A 25,057-nucleotide genomic window follows, 5' to 3' on the forward strand; every position below is an offset into this window, starting at 1 on the left:
TAACGTACCATAGTGGGGAGGAGAGTGGAGTCCGTTATTGCCGATTGTCCACTATAACTGAGTAAGGGATTATCATTGTACAAGTATTAGAAACAAATAACTGCAGCTGCTGGTTAATACTCAAAAGGACGCAGTGCTGGAGTAACTCAGCAGGTCAGGCAGCATCTTGGGAGAACATGGATCGATGACGTTTTGGGTCGAGACCCTTTGTCAGATTCTCAGTCAGGTACTGGGCCTGAGAAGAGGGAATGACTGGGGTGTGAGTGGTCCTTGGTTACGTTGGCTGCTTTCCCGAGGCTGCATGGAGCAAAGATTTTGGCAAAGGTTGGGAGCCTGGATTCTGTGATGGACTGAGCTGCGTCCAGAACTCTCTGCAATTTTCTTGAGGTCTTCGTCAGAACAGTTTCCACCCAAATAAGATACTTTCTACGGTACATCTGTAGTGTCATTGGAAACTTTGCCAAATTTGCCGAGTCTACTAGGCAGTAGATGGTAATTTTATAATGCTTTAAGTGGCACGGTGGTGCAGCAGTAGAGCTGCTGCCTTACAGTGCCAGAGACCCGGGTTCGATCCTGACTACGGGTGCTGTCTGTACGGAGTTTGTACATTCTCCCCGTGACTGCGTGGGGTTTCTCCGGGTGTTATGGCTTCCTCCCACACTCCAAAGATGTACAGGTTTGTAGGCTAATTGGCTTTGGTAAAAAAAACTGCAAATTGTACCTAGCGTGTGTGTAGGATAGTGTTAGTGTACGGGGTAATCGCTGCTTGGCACGGACTCGGTGGGTCGAAGGGCCTGTTGCAGCGCTGTGTCTCTAAACTAAACCAAACTAAAAAATGTAGATTGTGAACGGAAGAACGAAAGGCAACTTAGTTTTTAGTTTTAGCGAAACCGCGTGAAAACAGGCCCTTCGGCCCACCAGGTCCGCGCCAACCAGCAATCCCCGCATATTAACACTATCCCACACATACTAGGGACAATTTTACATTTACCAAGCCAATTAACCTACATACCTGTACGTCTTTAGAGCTAATATCTCTTTCTCTGCAGGTGGGGTCTGGAAGGTCTCTTTGGAGGAAGGAATCTCTCAGCTTGCTGCACAGGACCTAATAACAAAAGGACACAAGGTCAACTGGCCGGTCAGTGGACACAACAGGAGCCTCTTTGGCCGTGGCCAGATTATCACCAAGGGAACCTGGTGGAAGTTGGGTCCTGTTGCATCCGGGGAGGACGACGCAGACGTATTATGGGCTGGATCTGACCCTCGGGCTGATGGCTGTGCATTTGGATACTAGTTCTTAAGTAATAGGCGCTGAATTAGTCCATTTGGCCCATTGAGTCTACTCTGCCATTTCTTTCACTCTCAACCCAATTCTCCTGCCTTCTCCCCATAAGCTTTAGTCAGAGGGTGGTGAATCTGTTGGAATTCATTGCCACAGAAAGCTGTGGAGGCCGTGTCAATGGATATTTTGGGAGTGGGGTGAGGCTGGGATGAGGGTGGGGTGAGGGTTGGGTGAGGTTGAGGGTGAGGGTGGGTTGGGAGTGGGGTGGGGGGCTGCTGACACGTGTGGCGACAGGCAGTAGATAGGACTGTTTTGCACATTTGTAACTTTGTACTTTTGGCAGAGCCAACACATAGCGACACTGGGTACTGCCTAAGTTGTATGCAACAATACCTAGGTACATGTGAAAATAAAGTATCATTAATTAATTAATCAATCAATTCATTCATTCATTCATTCAATCATTCATTCATTCATTCATTCATTCTTTCATTCTTTGGGCCAAACACAGGCAGGAGGTACTAGTGTGGATGGGACATGTTGGTCGGCATGGGTACTTTGGGCTGAAGGGCCTGTTTGCATGCTGTATGAATATGACTCCAAGGATCCCGACCCGAAACGTCAACTACCCATGTTCTCCAGAGATGTTGCCAGACCTGCTGAGTTACTCCAGCACTTTGTGCCATTTTTTGTAAACCAGTATCAGCAGTTCATTGTTTTTGCAAATACTTACCTACCCTACCTTCCCTCCACCCACTTGCAACCTCCACCTGAGCAGAAAATGTCTGATAGCAGTCCGTTGTTTGAACACTCATGGGAAACAAAGACCTGACCATGATCAAGAATTAAAAAAACATGTGAACTATCAAACTGATAACCTGCAGCTTTCTCACTGTTGTTTTGAGAAGGGCTTGTGAAACCTAGCAACGCATGAATAATCAGTGGATGCGTAAATATTCCACGCAGTGCAATCTTTAAATAACTATAAATATGCTTCAGACTCTAGTGTAAACAGTTTAGGAAGTGAACTAATTGGGTTTATGACATTGGTAGATCTGTTGCCTCACAGCACCAGAGATCTGGGTTTGATCCTGACTGTGGGCGCTGTCTGTATGGAGTTTGTACGTTCTCCCAGTGACCACATGGATTTTCTCCGCGTGCTCTGGTTTTCTCCCACATTCCAAAGACGTGCGGGTTTGTAGGTTAATTGGCTTCTGTAAAATTGCCCCTGGTGCGTAGGAAGTAGACATGAAAGTGGAATAACATAGAACTAGTGTGAACGGGTGATGGAATCAGTGGGTCGAGGGGCTGTTTCCATGCATATCTCTACACTAAACTAAACAAAGACCTTGACTATGTGGCTGGGAATGATTAACACTGCCAGTTTTCACCGGGTGTTCCGATTTCCTCCCACATTCCAAAGACGTGTGGGTTTGTAGGTTAATTGGCTTCTGTAAAATTGTACCTGATGTGTAGGATAGAACTATTGTACGGGTGATTGATGGTCCGCACGGACCCGGTGGGCTGAAGGGCCCATTTCCGAGCTGTATCTCGAAACTAAACTAAACATGTGGCAGATAACATGTGCCTATTGAGTCAGCTTGGTAACGTTACTCGGTAGAAACTTCTTGAGGTCACCATTCAGACATAATCATGACTTCAATGTACCTGTCACAATGCTCTTGCGGTGTGAGTGTTAGTACAGAGCAGCACTACCTGTAGAGAGTGGCTGATGTGTGATTCAAGAAGCCCTGTGTTTAACCAATGCTGATAAGGTGAAATAAAAGGAACAAAATATACAGCCCACAGCCTGACTACAGTCTGTTCATTATTTCGCTCTTATTTAACTCTGTGAATTGTCCCTAGTGTGTAGGATAGTGTTAGTGGACGGGGGTCGCTGGTCGGCGCAGGCTCGGTGGGCTGTTTCTGCGCTGTATCTCTAAACTAAACTAAACTAACAGATTTTTGTTTAAGAAGGAACTGCAGATGTTGGAAAATCGAATTGACAAAAATGCTGGAGAAACTCAGTGGGTGAGGCAGCAACTATGGAGCGAAGGAAATAGGTAATGTTTCAAGCCGAAACCCTTCTTCAGAGTATAGAAACGTGAAAATGTATATCTCCAGATTCAGAGAACAATTTCTTCCCAGCTGTTATCATTCTCTCCACATCCACTCTATCCAGACCTTTCACTATTTGATGTTTCAATGAGGTCCCCCCCCCCCTCATCCTTCTAAATTCCAGCGAGTACATGCCATCAAACGCTCATATGTTAACCCAATCATTCCTAGGATCATCCGGTTGCTTCGGATTCCTCCCACATCCCAAAGAAGTACAGGTTTGCAGGTTAATTGGCCTCTGCAAAACTGCCCTTAATGTGTAGGAAATAAAAGAGGAAATGGGATATCATAGAACACAGAGTGACTCAGTAGTGCAGCTGGTAGAGCTGGGCCTTACAGTGCCAAATATCCGGGTTCAACCCTGACCTTGGGTACTGTCTGTGTGTAGTTTGCATGTTCTCCCTATGACTGCGTGCGTGGGCATCCTCCGGGTGCTCTGGTTTCCTCCCACATCCAAAGATATGTGGGTTTGTAGGTTAATTGGCCTCTATAAAATCCCCCTAGTGTATTGGGAATAGAAACATAGAAAATAGGTGCAGGAGTAGGCCATTCGGCCCCTCGAGCCTGCACCGCCATTCAATATGATCATGGCTGATCATCCAACTCAGTATCCTGTACCTGCCTTTTCTCCATACCCCCTGATCCCTTTAGCCACAAGGGCCACATCTAACTCCCTCTTAAATATAGCCAATGAACTGGCCTCAACTACCTTCTGTGGCAGAGAGTTCCAGAGATTCACCACTCTCTGTGTGAAAAATGTTTTTCTCATCTCGGTCCTAAAGGATTTCCCCCTTATCCTTAAACTGTGACCCCTTGTCCTGGACTTCCACAACATCGGGAACAATCATCCTACATCTAGCCTGTCCAACCCTTTAAGAATTTTGTAAGTTTCTATAAGATCCCCCCTCAATCTTCTAAATTCTAGCGAGTACAAGCCGAGTCTATCCAGTCTTTCTTCATATGAAATGGATGTGGAAGTGTGATAACATAGAACTGGTGTGAACGTGATTGATGGCTGGTGAGGACTCGGTAGGCCAAAAGGCCTGTTTCCATGCTGTCTCTTTAAACTAAACAACCCACTTCACCTTCCCATTGGGTGCCTCAATGGATGTGCGGGTTTGTAGGTTAATTGGTCTCTATAAATTCCCCCTAATGTGTAGAATGTGGGTGAGGAAGTGGGATAACTTAGAACTAGTGTGAACAGGTGATCGATGGTCGGCGTGGTCTAGGTGGGCCGAAGGGCCTGTTTCCACGCTGTATCTCGACACTAATCTCAGAGAGCTCGGCCTTTTCCATTTAGCTTGAACCTTGCAGCTCCACAGATGACGAGCTGCGACCAGTTGCGACATCAGGAGCGTTATCAGGAGGACTGTTTTCAACAACACAGCTGGAAGGTTTATTCTGGCAGCAGCACGCCTGCGCAGCCCAGCACTGCTGTGTGTTTAACTGCCGGCAAGCTGACCCAAAACGCAGTCTCTCATCACAGCCCGGTTGCCTCTGCACTCCAGCTGACTGCTCCACGGTGAAAAAGCAGGGCCTGCGTTAAGGAGGAAAACACAGTCAGGATGTACTTTGAAAAATGCGCGCGGTGTATTGGCGTTACACTGATACCCTTGGCTGGTTTGGCTATTGTCGCTAACATTTTGCTCTATTTCCCAAACGGTGAGACAAAGTATGCAGAGAGGGACGAGCTCACGATATTGGTGTGGTTTTTTGAAGGAATCGTTGGAGCGGGCATATTGGTGGGTATGTTCCTTCAATCCGATAGTCTGATAGTCAGTGCCAAGATTAAAAAGAGTTCTTAAGGTGAAATAATTAATGGAAGGAAAGTTTCATGTTTCAGATAAGAAGGGCTCTGAATTTCCCATTGGAGTGTCCTTCTAAGTTGAGAGGGGCAAAGTTGAAAGGAGATGTGCAGGGTTAGGGTTAGGGTTAGGGTTTTTACAGGTGGGTGCCTGGAATGAGCTGCCAGTGAATAGTGAAAAGCCTAGATAAAGTGGATGTGGAGAGGATGTTTCCACTAGTTGGAGCGTCTAAGACCAGTGGGCACAGCCTCAGAAAAAAAGGACATGTCTTTAGAAAGGAGGTGAGGAGGAATTTCTTCAGTCAGAGGGTGGTGAATCTGTGGAATTCATTGCCTCAGACGACTGTGGAGACCAGGTCAATGGATATTTTTGAGGCAGAGATTGACAGATTCTTGATTAGTAAGGGTGTCAGGGGTTATGGTAAGAAAGCAGGAGAATGGGGTTGAAAGGGAACGATAGATCAGCCATGACAGAAAGGCAGAGTAGACTTGAAGTCCACCACTTGTAGTATCATTTGTCACATTTCCAGACTTATTAGTGAAAGGAGGATAGTGCCAGTGTACAGGGATTGCTGATCGGTGTGGACTTGGTGGGCCGAAGGGCCTGTTTCCGCGCTGTATCTCTAAACTAAACTAAACTAATGGGATGGCATGGTGGTGCAGCGGTAGAGTTTCTGCCAGAGACCCCGGTTCGATCCTACCACGGGTGCTATCTGTATGGAGTTTGAACGTTCTCCCCGTGACCTGTGTGGGTTTCTCCAGGTGCTCCAGTTTCCTCTCACCCTCCAAAGATGTACAGGTCTGTAGGTTAATTGACTTCAGTAAAACTGTAAATTGTCCCTAGTGTATGTAGGATAGTGTTAATGTGCCAGGATCGCTGGTGGGCGCGGTCTCGGTGGGCCGAAGGGCCTGTTTCTGCACAGTATCTCTAAACTAAACTAAATTAAAGTAAACCAAACTAAAAGTGCAGTCATTACTTGATGTTGCAAACAGTCTGTGCGTTAGATACCCCATTCAGATTGTTGCCCTGTGTTGGTACTCTGTGCAGTGTGACTTCTGTTTCCTGTTTAACATTGGACTAGAATCACAAGCACCTTCCGTGAATGGTTTGCTATGATGCTTTTTCTCCTGCCAAGTAACGTTGTCCTCTGTCTCCCTGAAGGTGCTAACTCCTGCCTGGGATGTAGGGTCTAAGGTGACAATGTTGTGTTGTTGTTGCACTCCAGAATTTGGTCTGAAGAAGGGTCCCAACCCGATACATCACCCATCCTTCTCCAGTGATGGTGCCTGACCCGCTGAGTTACTCCAGCACTTTGTGTCTATCTCCAGAATTTGTCCTTTTCGCTAAATCAGAGTGTGCAGGCTACCCCCCACCGCACTAACTTCCCAATGTGTGCATTTAGGTCATAGACCTATAAATATATTGCACTGCTATTTACAAATGGGTGCCAGGGTCCTACTTGGTACCAGACATTTACAGACGGAGAATTTTGGCAGGGTGCACTGTGACTTTGATGTTGTTAATTGAGGTATAAGGACTCCTGAAGGACATTGCTGTGCATTTTGAACCCATTTGCCAAATGCTTTTTTTCTCAGTGGGAAACGCAACAAATTTGAAAAAAAAAAAGAAAACTTGATGTGTGGGAAGGAACTGCGGATGCTGGTTTATACCAAAGATAGGCACAAAATGCTGGGTCAGGCAGCATCTCTGGAGAAAACGAATAGGTGATATTTCAGGTCAGACTGCGAGTCAGGAGAGAGGGAAGCTAGAGGTATGAAAAGGTTCACAACATATCAGAGCAGGCACCGATGACCAAGGAAAGGTGGAGCCCACAATGGCTGTGGAAGAGACAACAAAGGGATACAAACAGTGAAACTAGTAGGTCAACTAGAGTGGGGGAGGGACAGAGAGAGCAAATGCTGGGGTAACTTCAAATTAGATAAATTAATATTCATACCGCTGGGGTGTAAGCTGCCCAAGCGAAATATGAGGTGCTGTTCCTCCAACTTGTGTGTGGCCTCACTCTGACAGTGGAGGAGGCCCAGGACAGAAAGGTCAGTGTGGGAATGGGAAGGGGAGTTAAATGTTTCAACACATTTAATACATTTTGTGTCTACAATGAAAACTTCATGACAGGTGGCACAGTGGCAGATAGTGCTGCAGCCTCACTGCTTCAGTGATTTGGGAAAAGTTCCATCCGAGACTACAAGAAATTGCAGAGAGTTGTGGACATAGCTCAGACCATCACGCAAACCAACCTCCCTTCCATGTACTCCCCGCTGCCTCGGCAAGGTCACCAGCATAATCAAGGACGAGTCTCACACCGGTCACTCCCTCTTCTCCCCACTGCCATCAAGCAAGAGGTACAGAAGTTTGAAATTGCATAGCTCCAGATTCAGGGACAGTTTCTTCCCAGCTCTTATCGGGCAACTGAACCATCCTCTCACAAACCTCTCAACTGAACCATCCTCTCACAGAGTGCAGCCCTGGCCTTCCATCTACCTCACTAGAGACCTTTGAACTATCTTTAATCGGTCCTTATCTGACCTAATCTTGACCAAACTAATATACCCTTTATCCTGTATCTGTACACTGTGGACGGCTTGATTGTAAACATATATAGTCGTCTTGTTGATTGGACAGCATGTAACAAAGAAATGCTTCACTGCACCTCGGTATGGGTGACAATAATAAACTAAACTAAACTAAACTAAATCTTGTTGGTCTCCAAACATTGCTACAGATAACACCAAGTGGACAATGATGTGAGAGGACTTTGGGAAGATCCTACACACTGGATCTCCTCATCTTGCCCATGAGGAGGGGGACTGGTGCAAGGGTGTGTAATTCTAGCTGGAGGCCAGCAGAGGGTAGTGTTGCGCGACTAAAATGTGACATCTTTTATTTCAAGTCCATTCATTTCATGATCTCTTTCTTTTTTAAATTGCAGATGATTTTGCCTATTGTGGTGTTTATTTGCCTTGAAAACGATGATTGTTGTGGTTGCTGTGGGAACCAGGACTGTGGGAAGAGCTGTGCAGTAAGAAACCACCAATGTACTGTTATACTGTTGTGTTAGTGTCGGACATCTTAAGCCAATGGTCAAAGGTGACCATTATTGTTACATGTGCAAACGCACAGTGAAATTCTTTTTTTTATTGCATACAGTTCAGTAAAATATTGCCATATCTAAGCACAATCCCCGATTAGCAAAGTGTACAGAAAAAGTCCACTGAGACCACATGCGGGAGTCGGCAGGTTTTGGCGCCATTTTCAAAGTCTGGCCCTAGTGCCCTAGGCAGTGGCGGACGGGCCAGGGTGTCAGCTTGCCCGATGGCAAGTGGGCCCCTGATGAAGTGGGCCCCCTATATCAAGTGGGACCCTGATGAAGTGGGCCCCCTATATCAAGTGGGACCCTGATGAAGTGGGCCCCCTTTGTCTCCTGGCAACCAATATTTTTAGACCCAGTCCGCCACTGGCCCTAGGCCCCTTTTTCTTTTATCAAAAAATAATTTTAATGAACAAAAAAATACACACAAAAATACAAACAAACCCACCACCATAATACAAAATAAACGAATATTCCTAAATATTATATAACAATTTCCCCATCCTTATTGAGGATACCATCCACCCCATGTGGTGCCCAGCAGTCCCGGAAATCCCCCATGGAACCCGTGGACAGCGCATAGTACCTTTCCAAAACTACCCGGGCACGGGTGTAAGCCCGGAAAGGGGGCAGGCAGCTGGCTCGGTCAGAGCCCTCTTCTGCCTGGCGCCGTGACTCACGGATGGCCAGCTTGGCCAGGCCCAGGAGCAACCCAGCCAGGACATCCTCGACCCGATCCTCTCCCCTACGCACAGGGTGTCCAAAGATAGGTGGGTGTGAAGTGCAGCCAGAAGGCAAGGTGCAGCCCTTTAGGTATTGGAACAGGGGCTGCAACCTCACACACTCCATATACACATGGTACACAGACTACTCCAGCCGGCAAAAGTGGCAGGCGGCTGGCGAGTCTGTGAACCGTGAGAGAAACAGGTTGCAGGAGACTCCTCGATGCAATACCCCCCACCCCAGGTCCCTGATGTAGAGTGGGAGAATCTCTGCGTAGACGGACCCCCACCGGGGGCCCCCTCGCGACCGGAAGGCAACACCGACCGCCACTTGGTGTCTGGACGGTGGACCAGGGCGAGGAAGTGCAGGGTGTGGAGGAGGAGCCTGTACGGGACCCGCCTCCATGTGTCTCGGAGGGAGGTGAAGGGCGTCAAGGAAATGCGGCTCAGGTTGTGTGGGACCGGCTCCCGGGATGGATTACGGTGCTTGGGTCCGACGAGTACTTCCGGCTGAGTGGGGCTTTGCTCAGGCGTGAGTACTCCATATGTTTGAGTCCCCCCCGACACCCGGGGGGGCGGGACAAGGACCGGCTGCTCTCACGACTGGGCCGTCACCCTACTAGTTGGTTAATGACCAACACCCTGTCCCGGTAGTGAAGCACTCTGAGGAGACCTGACCTGTGTCATATGGAGCAGAGCCTGAACCAAGCGAGCCCCAGGCTGCGGCGAGGCCTCCAGCCGTCCCCTTATTCTGTGACCACGGTTCACTCTCCTCACGTCCGCCGTCGCCAGCTCTCTCCTCTCCGGTCTCTGGTCTTCAGGGGATGAGCAAGGGCACTACAGGCCACCGCCCGCAGGATCTTTTTCATCCAGATTACTGATGCTATCTGTTCTCTTGCAATCAGATGCTGGCGTCGGCTGTGGTGGCTCTGGTCGGGATCGCCGGCTCTGGATACTGTCTCATTGTCTCCGCTCTGGGTTTGACACAAGGACCGTACTGCCTCACCGACCTGGGATGGCGATACCCTTTCAATGACACCAATGGAAGGTCAACAAAACCAATATGTCTTTACATGGATGGGAAGGATTTAAAGGGATGAGGGTCAAATGCGGGCAGGTAGGACTAGATTAGATGGGGCATGTTGATTGACAATAGACAATAGACAATAGGTGCAGGAGTAGGCCATTCGGCCCTTCGAGCCAGCACCAGCATTCAATGTGATCATGGCTGATCATCCCCAGTAGTACCCCGTTCATGCCTTCTCCCCATATCCCCTGACTCCGCTATCTTTAAGAGCCCTATCTAGCTCTCTCTTGAAAGTATCCAGAGAACCGGCCTCCACTGCCCTCTGAGGCAGAGAATTTCACAGATTCACAACTCTGTGTGAAGAAGTGTTTCCTTGTCTCCGTTCTAAATGGCTTGCCCCTTATTCTTAAACTGTGGCCCCTGGTTCTGGACTCCCCCAACATCGGGAACATGTTTCCTGCCTCTAGCGTGTCCAAACCCTTAATAATCTTATATGTTTCAATAAGATAGCCTCTCATCCTTCTAAACTCCAGAGTGTACAAGCCCAGCCGCTCCATTCTCTCAGTATATGACAGTGTCGCCATCCTGGGCATTAACCTTGTGAACCTACGCTGCACTCCCTCAATAGCAAGAATGTCCTTCCTCAAATTAGGGGACCAAAACTGCACACAATACTCCAGGTGTGGTCTCACTAGGGCCCTATACATTGGCATGGATGAGTTAAACGGAAGGATTTTCCCTGCTACACGACTCGATTCCACTGTGACGGATTGAAAGATGCCACATAGAGACATTATTTCCTCTGGCTTCACAATTTGCAACTCTACAATCCTTTTGTCTCACACCTGTTGTTTCTTCATCTCTGGCCTTTGTCCAAACATCTGCCTATCACCCCCCCCTCGCCTGTGTTGACCAATTAGCTGCCACACTTTGTCTTGCCCCTCCTCTCCTCCGGCTTTCTTTGCACCCGCCCTCTCCCAGCTGTTATCAGGCAACTGAACCGTCCGACGATTGAATTGAATTGAATGGAATACTTTATTGTCACATGTGACGGTGTGACAATAAGTTAGGGTGAAATTCTTTGCTTGCATACCCAAGGTAACCAGCGAGAGTGCGGTCCTGACCTCCCATCTACCTCATTGCAGATATTTGAACTATCTTTAATCGATCTTTATCTTGCACTAAATGCTGTACCCTTTCTCCTTCATCTGTACATTGTGGACTGTAATAATGTACGGTCTTTTCTTTGACTGGATATCACGTAACAAGAAGCTTTTCGCTGCACCTCAGTACATGTGACAATAATAAACTAAACTAAACTACATTTAATTAACACTCTGACATATATAGGAAAGGTTTGAAGGGATTGGGCCAAATGTTTCTTTCGTTTTAGTTCTAGAGATACAGCGTGGAAACGGGCCCTTCGGCCCACCAATTCCATGCCGTCCTGGCCAGCGTTCCTACACGCTGGAGACAATTTCCAGAAGCCAATTAACCTACAAACCGGAAGGTCTTAGGAATGTGGGAGGAAACCAGAGCACCTGGTGAAAACCCACGCAGTCACAGGGAGAGCGCATAAACTCCGTACAAGTAGAGGACGGAGTCCGTAGTCAGGATCGAACCCGGGCCTCCGGCACTGTAAGACAGCAACTCCCGCAGTGCGCCATTGTGCCGCCCCATGACTCTAACAGCTGAACAATCTGCTACTGCCCTGGGGAAGGTCCTGGGATGAGCGCGAGTTATTGGTGGCCAGGATCTGGGGCAGGGACATCTTGACGTGGGCTGTGGAGGGGACGCAGAGGGGATGTTTCCAGCAAGGAGTGACAGGGTCATATTTCCCTGCACAGGTACCTCACCAACTACACCAGCTGGAGCCAGTGCATTGAACCGAAACATGTTGTGACGTGGAACGTGACTTTATTCTCCATCCTTCTGGCGCTCAGTGGAGTCGAGATCATCTTGTGTTTGGTTCAGTTAATAAACGGCTTGGTCGGTGGGATTGTTAGAAGCTGCCATTGCCAACAGGTAATCCCACGCATGTTTAGTTCCTCATACTGAACTCTGGGGAGGAATTTTCACTCGAATGTGCGACATTTTAGAGTCATAGTCATACAATGTGGAAACAGGCCCATCAGCCCAACCTGCCCACACCGACCAACATGTCCCATCTACACTAGTCCCACCTGCCTGCGTTTCGGCCTTATCCCTCTAAACCTGTCCTATCCATGGACCTGTCTAATTGTGTCTTAAATGTTGCGATAGTCTTAGCCTCAACTACCTCCAGTGGCAGCTCGTTCCATACATCCACCATCCTCTGTGTGAAAAATTACCCCTCAGATTCCTATTAAATCTTTCTCCTCTCATCTTAAACCTACAGTATGTCCCTGGTTCTTGATTCGCCTACACTGGGGAAGAGACTCTGTGCATCTACACACTCTATTCCTCTCATGATCTTGTACACCTCTATAAGATCACCTCTCATCTTCCTGCGCTCCAAGGAATAGGATCCCAGCCTGCTCAACCTCTCCCTATAGCTCAGACCCTCCAGTCCTGGTAACATCTTTGTAATTCTTCTCAGTACCCTTTCCACCTTCACAACATCTTTCCAATAATATTTTCTCAGAGCAATTCGCCTGAAACCAGTTCACAATCATTTAAAAGCAAATTACCTTCACCATCAATCAAATTGTGGTCAACATATGTTCTGGTTTCATGTTCGGCCCACTGAGTCCCCTCCAACCAGCGATCACCCCAGCGAGCACACTAGGGACAATTAACCTGCACGTCCTTGGAGTGTGGGAGGAAACCAGGAGCCCGTGAGAAATCCCATGCGGCCACAGGAAGAACGTACAAACTCTGTACGGGCAGCACCAGTGGTCAGGATCAAATCCAGGCACTGTAAGGCAGCAACTCCATTGCTACGCCACTGTGCCACCCTAATATCTGAGATTTTGGAGAACTTGGGTTGGGAGGCTGATATCTGATTGCATTATGTCAATTATTTGGGCTCTTGTGAAGAGGAGTATTGTAGGGACCAACCTACCACTGTGTAAGAAATAAACTTTGCCCACTATTGGCCTCTCCGCCACAATCAATCAGCCACTGTGGTGACTTGGAGCCATCGAAGGAGGGTCCAAAATTTAATGGGAACCTCCACGTGCAAGATGTGGGTGAAACTTTTTTACATATTTTGATTCAAATGTACTCACAATGTGACAACTGTACCTCAATACACATCGGAGAAATACAGGAAAATGTTTAATATGGCATTTGATTAATTTAAAATTGGATTAGCTGAAAGACTGAAGTTGGGTCAGGTCCACCACTCCATCTATCAGGGAGTGCCTTCGAGAGCAATTATTTTTAAATGAATAATGACCAATTGCACCGTCTCTAGGCAGATCTGGCAAACTCGCTTTTGCAGCAACTTGAGGTAAAACAAGACATTTTCCAAATGGAATAAATGGAACTCAGATCATCGTAGGACCACCATCTCCACCCCTTTCCGCTTTCCACATAGACTGTTCCCTCCGCAACTCCCTGGTTCACTCATCTCTTCCCACCCAAACCACCCCCTCCCCAGGAACTTTCTCCTGCAACCGCAGAGGATACAACACCTGTCCCTATACCTCCCTCCTCAACTCTATCCAGGGACCCTGACTGCCCTTTCAGGTGAGGCAGAGGTTCACGCATCTCCTCTAACCTCATCTACTGTGTCCATTGTTCTGGGCGTGGACACCTATATATCGACGACACCAAGCACAGACTGGGCGATCGTTTCACTGAACACCTCCACTCAGGCTTCCCTGGCCTACCCAATCTCTCGGTTGCCAAATATTTAACTCCCCTTCCCATGCCCACAATGACCTTTCTGTCCTGGATCTCCTTCACTGTCAGAATGAGACACATGCAAATTGGCGGAACAGTACCTCATATTTCGCTTGGGCAGCTTACAACCCAGCGGTATGAATATTGATTTCTCTAATTTAGGTAACCCCTCAATTCCCTCTCTCCCTGCCCCTTTCACACTCTAGTCATCCACTGTTCGCATCCATATATCCCTTTGTCACGTCTTCCACAGCCAACAATGGGCTATTGTGGGCTCCACCTTTCCTTGATCTTCGGTGCCAACTCTGATTTGTTCTGAACCTTTTCATACCTCGAGTTTTCCTCTCCCCTGACTCCCAGTCTGAAGAAGGGTCTCAACTCGAAACGTCACCTGCTCCCTTTTCTCCTGAGACGCTGCCCAACCTGCTGAGTTACTCCAGCATTTTGCTGTCAGCTGTAAACAACCAGCGTCTGCAGTTCCTTCCTAGATATGTTTAGTCTTTGGTTATTTGTTCATGGATCCTGTTGGCAATAAACCTTCTCTGCAATGTGGTTAACAGCTTGCCAAAGACAGTAATATTTCTCATGACTCAGAAACAAAGGGACGAATAAGTGAAAGATTGCCGGCAATAGACTTGGAGCGTCAATAGTGGGAAAATGCTAGAGTTTCAGTGGTGGACTTCCCTCATGCCCACTACCTCTCAGGCCTCACACCATGCGCTTGGCAATAAAGAACCCAAAGCTGAAGCTAAAGCTAAATCTGTCTTTGCAGCGTCTAACTCTGACTTTTGTTTTAAAAGCTCGGGACATGCAACGAGTATGAGGTCGAGGTGTACGAGGTCACAGGTGGGTGTTGAGATCCAGTCGGAGAGGGTGTGTGGGAGAGGACTAGCAAGCAAGGGAATGCACTGGGCAGGAGGGAGAGATGGGGGGTGGGTGGGGTGGGGGTGGGGGGGGGGGGGGGGGGTTGTGGGGTGGGGGACCGATAGGAAGTTAGAGCAGCCCTGAGAAGAGAATAAGAAGTGGGTGGGTTGGTAGGACATGGATGCTTCCTGGAGAACCCGGATACACTTGGGATACGAGGTGAGAGGTAATGGTTTAGACTTTAGAAATACAGTGCAGAAAGTGGATGAGAAAGTGGGATAACATACTGTAGAACGAGCGTAGAGGGTGATTGATGGTCGGCGTAGACTTGATGGGCTGAAGGGCCTGTATCAACACTGTATCTCTAAACCAAAACTAAACTAAACTTGTGGTAGGGGCTTTGCCTTGTTAAGTTTATATCTAATCTCAGTGGGGTAATTCAGGGCATTGTGCAATATTTAGCACTGCCACAAACTACAGAGGCCATGCACTGCAGGGCACTGACCCAGTTAGGATTAGTTACATGAACATTGTTCTAACCACCTGCTAAAATATCCCTCTGCTCTCTCCTGCCAGAATGATGTTTAAGGGGCTGTCACTCGGTGCCAGAATGGAAGAGAATGGAAGCTTCTGCCTCTCTGCGCTGGGTGCCCTTGCTACTGTCATCTGCTGGTCTGAAATCAAGCATCTGAATTTCATCAGACACAACGCACGCTGTATTATATAGGGTTCTGCCAGGATTCGGGGTAAAGTCAGAGGAAATTCAGAGCCCATGTGACATTTTCAATGCCATTATCATTAGGCGCTGATGTGTGTGAACTGTATATAGGATCATTCAACTAATTTCCCCGCATTTTTCTACATTTCTACATGTCGTGGTTTGTTCTGTTCCCTTTTATCAGTTGCTACTGGTGGTTGCCATGGCAAACGTTGATGATGGCTGTGATCCATGGGTTGTTTGGGAAGGGACTGCAGGTGCTAGTTTAAACCAAAGATAGACACATAAAGCTGGAGTAACTCAGTGGGTCAGACAGTGTTTCTGGAGTGAAGGAAGAGGTGACGTTTCATGTCGACACCCAGTCTGAAGAAGGGTCTTGACCCGAAATGTCACCTATTCCTTTTCTTCAGAGGTGCAGTCTGACCCGCTGAGTTACTCCAGCTTTCTGTGTCTATCCATAGGTTGTTGCTTGGTATTCGAGTGAATGGTTGGAATTGGAACAATTTGTAGGCCACCTACCATTATGTCAACATAGGTTAATCCCATAACATGTGGAGTTGTGCATCGTTATTGGATCAAGGCCGGTCTATATGTATCTGCCGCATTTCAATTACCCTTAATAATCATGGTTAATAAAACCCTATTAATCGCAGTTTGTAAATTGACTCCCAACTACAAAAGCATTGTGGAGTTTGTTGACAGGCATCTCCCATTCATCCTATATCCATTGAAATAGTTTTTAATCTAATCTTTTTCCAGTATACCATGACTGTTATAGAGTCATCGAGTCATACAGCACGGAAACAGGCCCTTTGGCCCAACTTGTCCAAGCCCCATGGACACTAGTACCACCTGCCCACGTTTGGCCTATATCCCACTAAACCTTTCCTATCATGTGCCTGTCCAAATGACTTTTAAATGTTGTATTAGTACCTGCCTCAATTACTTCCTCTGGCAGCTCATTCCATAAACCCACTGCCCTGGATGAAAAAGCTACTCCTCTGGTTCTTATTAAATCTTTCACCTTAGACCTGTGTCCCCTGGTTCTTCATTCCCCCGTTCCAGGTTAAAGATTCTGTGCATTTACCCCACCATTCCCCCCTCATGATCGTATAAACCTCGATAAGACCAGCCCTTATCCTCCTGTGCTCCAGGGAATAAAGTCTTAGCCTGCCTAACCCCCTCCCTAAAGCTCAGACTTTTGTCTCCAGCCATTGTCTTTGTCAGATAGATGTTAATGAGCCAATGCTCAAACAAACGGCAACATATCAACCAATGACTACCATATATATTTGGTGTTTGATGCTCTAGTGACAGTATACATGTAAACCAGTGCTTGAATTTTATACCCTTCAATGATAAAAAATGGAACAATCACTCCAAGGACCAACTTGGAATAATCATTTTTATTCATCAGTTAATCCCTGCGCTGGTAATGAATGTCAATATTTATTTTCCTGCACTTTCAATGATTCTTTATTATCACAGGTACCGAGATACGGTGAAATACTTTAAAAATAATTTTCAAAGTCATAAGGCCATAAGGAATAGGAGTAAAATTAGGCCATTCGGCCCATCCGCCATTCAATCATGGCTGATCTATCTCTCCCTCCTTACCCCATTCTCCTGCCTTCTCCGCTTAGCCTCTGACACCTGTACTAATCAAGAATCTATCTATCTCTGCCTTAAAAATATCCACTGACTTTGCCTCCACAGCCTTCTGCAGCGAAGAATTCCACAGATTCACCACCCAGTCAGTCACTCGGTCCAAGTTGCTTTAAGTGCAGTTGGCCATAAAGGCCCGTTGTCCTGGTGATGTTGCAGTGTCGGCCTGGCCAGGTGAAACTGTAGCCGTCCTCCACCGCTGCTCCACTGCTCCGTGCCGCTACAGGCCACACCCGGTCCGCACGCACGCTCGCTATCCGGGACCGGCGGCCGATCCAGTCGAGGTCCAGGCTGCCAGGAGGACAGGTCGGTGTAGCACTGAGTGTTACTGCCTCTCTGCTTCAGCGAGCAAATTCATTCTTGGGTGCTCCCGGAGTGGGGCTTGCGTCTTCTCCCTGTGACCATTTGGATTCCCTCCGGTAATCCAGTTTCCTCCCATATCCCAGAGGTGTGCTGGTAGGTGACTGGATTACTGCAAATTAACTCATGCGTGGGGACATGACAAAGGAATGAACAGGGAGGTGAACGGAACGCGAGGGATGGTACGTTGCTGGAGCTACAGGGAAAATATAGGGAGGGGAGATGGGATTGTTCTGCTGGGAGCCAACATTGACCTGATGGGCTGATTGGCCTGTGTGTGTCGGACAGAACTGCAGATGCTGCTTTATGCCAAAGATAGACACAAAATGCTGGCGTAGCTCAGCGGGTCAGGCAACACCGCTGGAAGAAAGGAATAGGTGACATTTCGGGTTGGAGCGCTTCTTCAGACTGAATGATAGAGATTGCCAGATCAGAACAAGGCCGGCAACAGATGACCCCCAGGAAGGATGGAGTCCTTAGTGGCCCATTGCTGGCTGGAGAAGATGTGGTAACAACAGAGATACAAGGATGTGAACAGTGGGACTAGCCCTCTTCCACCCTAGCCATCCACTGTAATTAGCACACCTTCCCCAGCCCACAATAGGCCATTATGGACTCCACGCTTACTGCCAGCAATGGGCCATTGTGGGCTCCAGCCTTCCTGAGGTCCTGCATTTTGTGTCTTTCTTCAGGCTGATTGTCCTCCTATTTAGTAATAAATGAAGACTACCACATGCGGCTTCCAAATTGCTTATCCAGACTACTTGTCAGATGTGCCGACCACTGGCATAATGATGACAACTTGGCCACAAGTGATAACATTTAATAAACTGGATTTACATAAAATGTGCACTTGTAGTTTTTGCTTATTAATTTCAATTTTTGAAGGAACGTAAGAGAGAGGAGCGGCAGTAGGCCACTCGGCCCATCGAGCCTGTGCTGTTATTTATTGAGGTCATGGCCTGTCCACATCCTCTGTACCGTATCCCAGCTCTGGCCTGTGTCCTTGATCCTATTAATGGCCAGAAATCCCTCAATCTCTGATTTCAAGGAACACAATAATTGAATCCCCGCAACCTCCAGGTTAGAAAATTCCAGAGATATGCACGAAGTGCTGGAGTAACTCAACGGGGCAGGCAGAATCTCAGGAGACTGGGGATAGGTGACGTTTCGGGTCGAGACCCTTTATCAGACTGAGAGAATTCCAGAGTCACCACTCTCTCAGCGAGGAGTTTTCTCCTTTACTTTTAGATTACTTTAGAGATACAGCGCGGAAACAGGCCCTTCAGCCCACTGAATCCACGCCGACCAACGATCGCCCCCTACACCGGCACGATCCTACACACCAGGGACAACTAACTATTTTTACAGAAGCCAATTCACCTACAAACGTGCATGTATTTGGAGTGTGAGAGAAACCCCACGCGGTCACGGGGAGAACGTACAAACTCCGTACAGACAGCACCCGTAGTCGGAATCAAACCTGGGTCTCTGGTGCTGTAAGGCAGCAACTCTACCCCTGCACCACCGTGGCCGCCCAGGAACTTTGAACTTCCATTTTTTGTAGGGTCACAGGTTCCAATGGCACAGTGGCGGCAGTAGGTCCAGCCTGGATGTGGACGGGAGGTGGTGCGGGCTGGGGGTGGCATCAGCAGCCCGGCCTAGTGGTAAAAGTCCGCAGGTTCGTCAGCTATCACCCAAATATGAAGAGATCTGTAAAAACGAGGCTTTGCTGTATTAACCTCCTGACATCTTTGAAGAATTGACCAAATTCCAAACTTAAAGCCACGTTAAAGCAGCAACTCTACCGCTGTGCCACCATGCCACCTCATCTGAGGCCTACACCTTATCCTGAAAATGTGTCCCCAACTCCACACATCTGCTAATAAAACTCCCCGTCACTGGTATCCACCTATCACTTACCAGGCTTTGACCTCTAACTCCGACCTCTCTTTTCCAGCTGGCGTAACTCAGCGGATCAGGCATAATCTCTGGAGAACACGGATAGGTGACGTTTCAGGTCCGGACCTTTCCTCAAGCCAATTGTGCTGGTGGGTGGGAGAACGCTGGAAGGGAGGTGGGGGCGGGACAGAGTCCACCAGGTGACAGGTGGATAGACACTGCAGTAACTCAGCGGGTCAGGCAGCATCTGTAGAGAAAAGGGATGGGTGACGATTCAGATCAGAATGCTTTCTCAGACTGCCTGACCTTTGAGTTACTCCAGCACTTTGTGTCTATCCTTGGTATAAATCAGCTTCTGCTGTTCCTTGTTTCAACAAGTGATAGGTGGATACAGGTGTGGGGCAGGTTGATTGGCAGATGGTTGAACAAAAGCCAGAGATGATAAGACACAAAGTGTGAGATAAGGAGCTGAAGATAGATCAGTCTGGGGTCGTGTCCCAACCTGAAGTGTAACCTATCCATGTTCTCCAGAGATGCTGCCAGACCCACTGAGTTACACCAGCACGTTGTGTCTTTTTTTGTAACGCAGAATCTGCAGTTCCTTTTGTCCACATGTATTTGCCCGGACAGTACGCAAAACCACGTTTTTCACTGTAACTCAGCACACATGACAATGATGAACCTAAAAAAGCACTAAAAACATCTGCTGTGTTTTTACAGGTGCAGATTGAGCCATTTTATGCCATATATCTATTTACCTTCAAATAGACTCACTTGTTCAAACCAATCAATTTTCTTTAGACTTCGGACTTTAGACACACATCACAGAAACAAGCTTTTCAGCCCACTGAATCCACACCGACCAGCGAATACCCCATTACACTAACTAGCACTATCCTACATACTAGGGACAATTAACAATTTCTCCAGAAGCCAATTAACCTACAAACCTGCATGTCTTTGGAATGTCAGAGGAAACCGGAGCACCCAGAAAAACCCCACGCCATCACAGGGAGAATGTACAAACTCCGTACAGACAGCACATGTGTTTAGGATTGAACCCGGGTCTGTGGCGTTTCAAGGCAGCAACTCTACCGCTGCACCACTGTGTCTTTGTGCGAAATCATAAAGGGTTATGTAAATATATATGTCGTTTCGGAGGGGAAAAGGGAGACAATTATTTATTGACGGGAAGCTGGTAGTATCCCAGAGTATCTGGATAATTACCGATATGAAGAAACGTCTTAACCCAAAACATCAACTATCCATGTTCTGCAAGAATGCTGCCTGACCTTCTGAATTACTCCAGCACTTTGAGTCCTTTTTTGTAAACGAGCATCTCCTGCTCCTTGTATCTATATCAGAGTTTATCCTGGAATGGTTTACTTGTGGACACAGCTGAGAGCATCACACAACCCAACCTCCCTTCTATTGACTCCATTTACACCTCACGCTGCCTCGGCAAGACCACCAGCATAATCAAGGACAAGTCGCACCCCGGCCACTCCCTCTTCCCCCTTTCCCATTGAGCAAAAGTTATAGAAGTATGAAAACGCACACCTCCAGATTGAGGGACAGATTCTTCCCGGCTGTTATCAGGCACCTGAACCATCCTACCAACATGTAGAGTGAAGTCCAGAACTACTATCTACCTCATTGGAGACCCTGGGACTATCTTTGATTGGATTTTACTGGACTTTATCTTGCAATAAATATTATTCACATTATTGATCATGTATCTGTACACTGTGGCTGGCTCAATTGTAATCATGTAATGTCTCTCCGCTGACTGGTCAGCACACAACAACAGCTTTTCACTGTACCTCGGTACACGTGACAATAACCTAAACGCAACTCAACATTGAATCTGTTGTTCCTTGCCATGGATAAGAGGCTGTTTGAACAATGGTAAATGATCCATTCACAACCCTATTTCTGTAACCACTAACCGATGGGTATCTCTTGTGCAAAGACAGATTGTGAAGGTCTTTGTACTCACAGTACACAATCTTTTGGAATGAGTATCGTATTCAGTTTCTTTGAATTGAGTAATCTTATTTAACCATTCAAAGATTGCGGCATAGTGGTGCAGCTGGTAGAACTGCTGCCTCACAGCGCCAGAGACCCCAGGTAATGAGTCCTGTCTGAGCACATTCTCCCTGTGACCTCGTGGGTTCCCACCAGGTGCTCTGGTTTCCTCCTACATCCTAAAGACGTGCGGATTTGTAGGTTAATTGGCCTCTGTAAAAAAAAAATGCCGCTAGTGTGTAGGGAGTGGATGAGAAGGGATAACTAGTTAGCATGAATGGGGGATCGATGGTTGACATGGACTCGGTGGGCTGGAGGGCCTGTTTCTATGTTATTTCTTTAATTAAAAAATGTAAACTGACTTAAAAACTGAAAATGTATCAAAAACACTCAGCAGGTCAGGCAGCAACTGTGGAATGACTCAGATCTGGAAACTCTTAATCAGAACTCCAGAGAGAGGGATAAAGAAAAAGGTTGCGGAGATAGCAGAGAAGGTGGGGAGGGCAGTGAATGGAACAAAGGAAAATCCTGTGATAGCATGAGACCGGAAGACTGTACGTCACACTTCAAATCAGATAAAGCTTTGTTGCTTGTGTTGTTCATTGTGTTGCTAACTATAAGACTGTGGAAGATAGAGAGCAGACCAGACTTCGCTACTGTACAAAAGAAGAAAATGAATAATTGAATTGAATACATTTTATTAGCCAAGTATATATACATACAAGGAATTTGCCTTGGTGCTTTGCTCACAAGTAACAACACAATATACAGTAAACAATTACGAATGAAACATTATAATTTAAACATGTGAAGAATGAAATAAAATACCAGAGCAAAAGGAGGCTACAGACTTTTGCTTATTGAGTAGAGCTGCTCGTGGAAAAAAAGCTGTTTTTATGTCTGGCTGTGGCAGCTTTAACAATCTGGAGTCGCCTTCCGGAAGGAAGTGCTTCAAAGAGTTTGTGGCCAGGGTGAGAGGGGTCAGAGATGATCTTGAGAACCCACTCACTTCCTGGCTCTTGCAATGTACAGTTCATTAATGGGGGGGAAGGTTACAGGTAACAACGTTCTGGGCTGATCGAATGATGCGCTGCATGCGCCGGATGTTGTGCTTGGTGGCTGAGCCAAACCATACCATGATGGAGAAGGTGAGGACAGACTCTACGATGGCCGTATAAAACTGGACCTCATTGCCTGTCGCAGATTGTGTTTTCTCAGCTGCTGCAAGAAGCTGTTGGGCCTTTTTGACTGTGGAGTTGATGGTGGCCTCCCATTTAACGTCCCTGGAGATGATAGTTCCAAGGAACTTAAATGACTCCACATACGTGACTGTGGTGTTGTTGGTGAGTGGGGGGAGGGGAGGGAGTGCTCTCCTAAAGTCTACAATCAATTCCACTGTCTTAAGAGCATTGAGCTCTAGGTTGTTGCGATGGCACCAGGACGCCAGCGGTGACACTTCCTGTCTGTAGGCAGATTCCTCCCCATCCTGGATCAGTCCAATCAGGGTTATGTCGTCCGGAAACTTGAGAAGCTTGACAGAGGTGTCTGTGGAGGTGCAGTCGTTGTTGTAGAGAGAGTAAAGGAGAGGAGAGAGTACGCAGCCTTGCAAATTTATGACCAATATTTCAGAAATCATTTTGGTTGAGTCAAGAGTAATGAGTGGTTGGAATGGGACGATTGGGATCATTGTTGTATACATATTTTTTAATCACAAATTGAAGCTGTCCTTGTTTTAATAAGCAAGTTGTACTGTAAAATGTTATGTAAAATTTTATAAAGGAGCATGCAAACACTGCAAATAAAATACTGTAAGTTTTTGCAGTAAATAAAACCTTTTTTTAGAAAATGTTTTGTGTGTTGATTTGATTGCCTGTTACTGTTCGACTGTGTTAGTGGGTGCATATTAAGAATATGATGCAAAATTAAAGTCGCAAACTATGGAATACATATTTTTCAGTATTGTTATCAAGGAAAAGAAAGCAGTTCCAATTGTTTGATATTATTCATTTGGAGGAGAAAATATAATTGCTCTAAAACCTACCTTAATTTTGCAATATCACTAAAGATAATCCCCCTTTCTCTCTCTCCCCTCCTCCTTCCACATCCCTCTCCCTCCACCTCTCTCTCCCTCCCCATCTCTCTCTCCCCCCTTTCCCCCTCTCTCTCTCTCTCCCTTCCTCCCTCTCAAGTAATTCCACTACTTACCTGGAGTAGACACCAAGGATCTTTGGTAGTCACGAGCAAAGATTATAGAGGATCTATAATCTTTGGTCACGAGGCATCGAGGTGATTGTGTGGAGTGCAAATGGAGATCTGAACCCGCCCGGGCCCACTGCACACACGCGGAGAGACAGCGTCATTTTGCGTTGCTACTGCGTCACCGGCTTCTCCCAACTGCGCAGGCGCGGATAGTTGCAATTTTTCCCCGCAAAACCTCCAGCGGACCCGAACCAAAATTTCGGGTAATTTCCGTCAAAGTGGAAACGCAGATAGCGCTCCAATTTTTTTTTTCTGGATTTTTTTTACTCTGGGGAAAAAAACACCTTGGCCGGTGGCCCCCTAGATTTTGAGGCCCTAGGCTTCAGCCTATGAAGCCTATAGGTAAATCTGGCCCTGCCGAGGCCCCCCTAGATCTCGAGGCCCTAAGCTTAAGCTTGTGAAGCTTATACGTAAATTTGGCCCTGGGGGTTGAATGCAGAGCTAAAATCCACAAAATAATCCTTCCATAGCTCCCCTGGCGGCCCAGGTGCTGGTGGATGAAGTGCAGGCCTAGGTTGACTGCGTCATCCACTGATCTATTGGCCCGGTATGCAAACTGCAGGGGGTCCAGCAGAGGGTTTGTGATATTTTTCAGGTGGCCCAGCACAAGTCTTTCAAGGGTCTTCATGATTACAGAGGTCAGTGCGACAGGCCTGTAGTCATTAAGACTAGTAATCCATGGCTTTTTGGGTACAGGAACAACAGTGGAGACTTTGAAGCAGGCAGGGGCAGTACAGGTTTGCAGGGACTGGTTGAAAATGTCTGTGTTGACTTGTGCCAGATGTTCGGTACAGAGCTTCAGGGTAGAGGGGGAAACATTGTCCGGTCCTGGAGATTTACGGCTTTTCTGTCTCCTGAATAGCTTCTCCACCTCCTCAATTTCTATTGTTAGTGATGGAGAAGTGGCCAGACTGATGTTGGGCAGCAAGGTGGGTAGTGGACGAGGGCCCAGTCTTTGCAGACTGGAGTCAAGCTGTAAGAAGGTGTGAAGTGGTGACTAGGGAGTAGTGGGTGGGGAAGTGTCCATTTGGCCCATCAAGTTTATTCCAGCATTCAATCGTGGCTGATCTATGTTTCCCTCTCAACCCCATTCTCCTGCCTTCAACCCATAACCCTGACACTCATACTAATCAAGAATCTATCAATCTCTGCCTTAAAATTATCCATTGACTTGGCCTCCACAGCCTTCTGCTGCAATAAATTCCACAGTTTCACCACCCTCTGACTAAAGAAATTCCTCCTCGTCTCCTTCCTAAAAGTACGTCCTTTTATTCTGAGGCTATGGCCTCTGGTCCTAGACTCTCCCACTAGTGGAAACATTCTCTCCACATCCACTCTATCCAGGCCTTTTATTATTGGTAGGCTTCAAT

At 47.2% G+C, this 25,057-nt stretch overlaps 2 protein-coding genes across 3 annotated transcripts in view; both read left to right on the top strand.

The window, feature by feature from the left end:
- LOC116979923 (glutathione hydrolase-like YwrD proenzyme) overlaps window positions 1-1,484 on the top strand; it is a 35,713-nt gene extending 34,229 nt beyond the window's left edge. For both annotated transcript variants that reach the window (XM_033031864.1, XM_033031863.1), the window contains exon 12: window positions 1,050-1,484. In XM_033031864.1, the coding sequence (XP_032887755.1) occupies window positions 1,050-1,294 (245 nt within the window). In that variant the 3' untranslated portion in view covers window positions 1,295-1,484. The remainder of the gene's footprint in view (window positions 1-1,049) is intronic.
- A 3,362-nt stretch (window positions 1,485-4,846) lies between these two features.
- LOC116979924 (transmembrane 4 L6 family member 1-like) lies at window positions 4,847-18,599 on the top strand. Its single transcript, XM_033031865.1, has 6 exons — window positions 4,847-5,142; window positions 8,156-8,245; window positions 9,942-10,084; window positions 11,911-12,088; window positions 14,692-14,737; window positions 15,332-18,599. The coding sequence occupies exons 1-6, from the start codon at window positions 4,966-4,968 to the stop codon at window positions 15,334-15,336; spliced, it is 639 nt and encodes a 212-aa protein (XP_032887756.1). The 5' UTR covers window positions 4,847-4,965; the 3' UTR covers window positions 15,337-18,599.
- The last annotated feature ends 6,458 nt before the right edge of the window (window positions 18,600-25,057 follow it).

Source organism: Amblyraja radiata, chromosome 13 (assembly GCF_010909765.2).
Source record: "Amblyraja radiata isolate CabotCenter1 chromosome 13, sAmbRad1.1.pri, whole genome shotgun sequence".
NCBI lineage: Eukaryota > Metazoa > Chordata > Chondrichthyes > Rajiformes > Rajidae > Amblyraja > Amblyraja radiata.

What these genes read in the sequence shown, in the direction of transcription:
- LOC116979924 (XM_033031865.1), top strand. Translation starts at nt 4,966, where the DNA reads ATGTACTTTGAAAAATGCGCGCGGTGTATTGGCGTTACACTGATACCC. An exon ending in ACTGTGGGAAGAGCTGTGCA is followed by an intron (nt 8,246 to 9,941) that starts GTAAGAAACCAC and finishes TCTTGCAATCAG; the next exon opens with ATGCTGGCGTCGGCTGTGGT. An exon ending in GAAGCTGCCATTGCCAACAG is followed by an intron (nt 12,089 to 14,691) that starts GTAATCCCACGC and finishes TTGTTTTAAAAG; the next exon opens with CTCGGGACATGCAACGAGTA.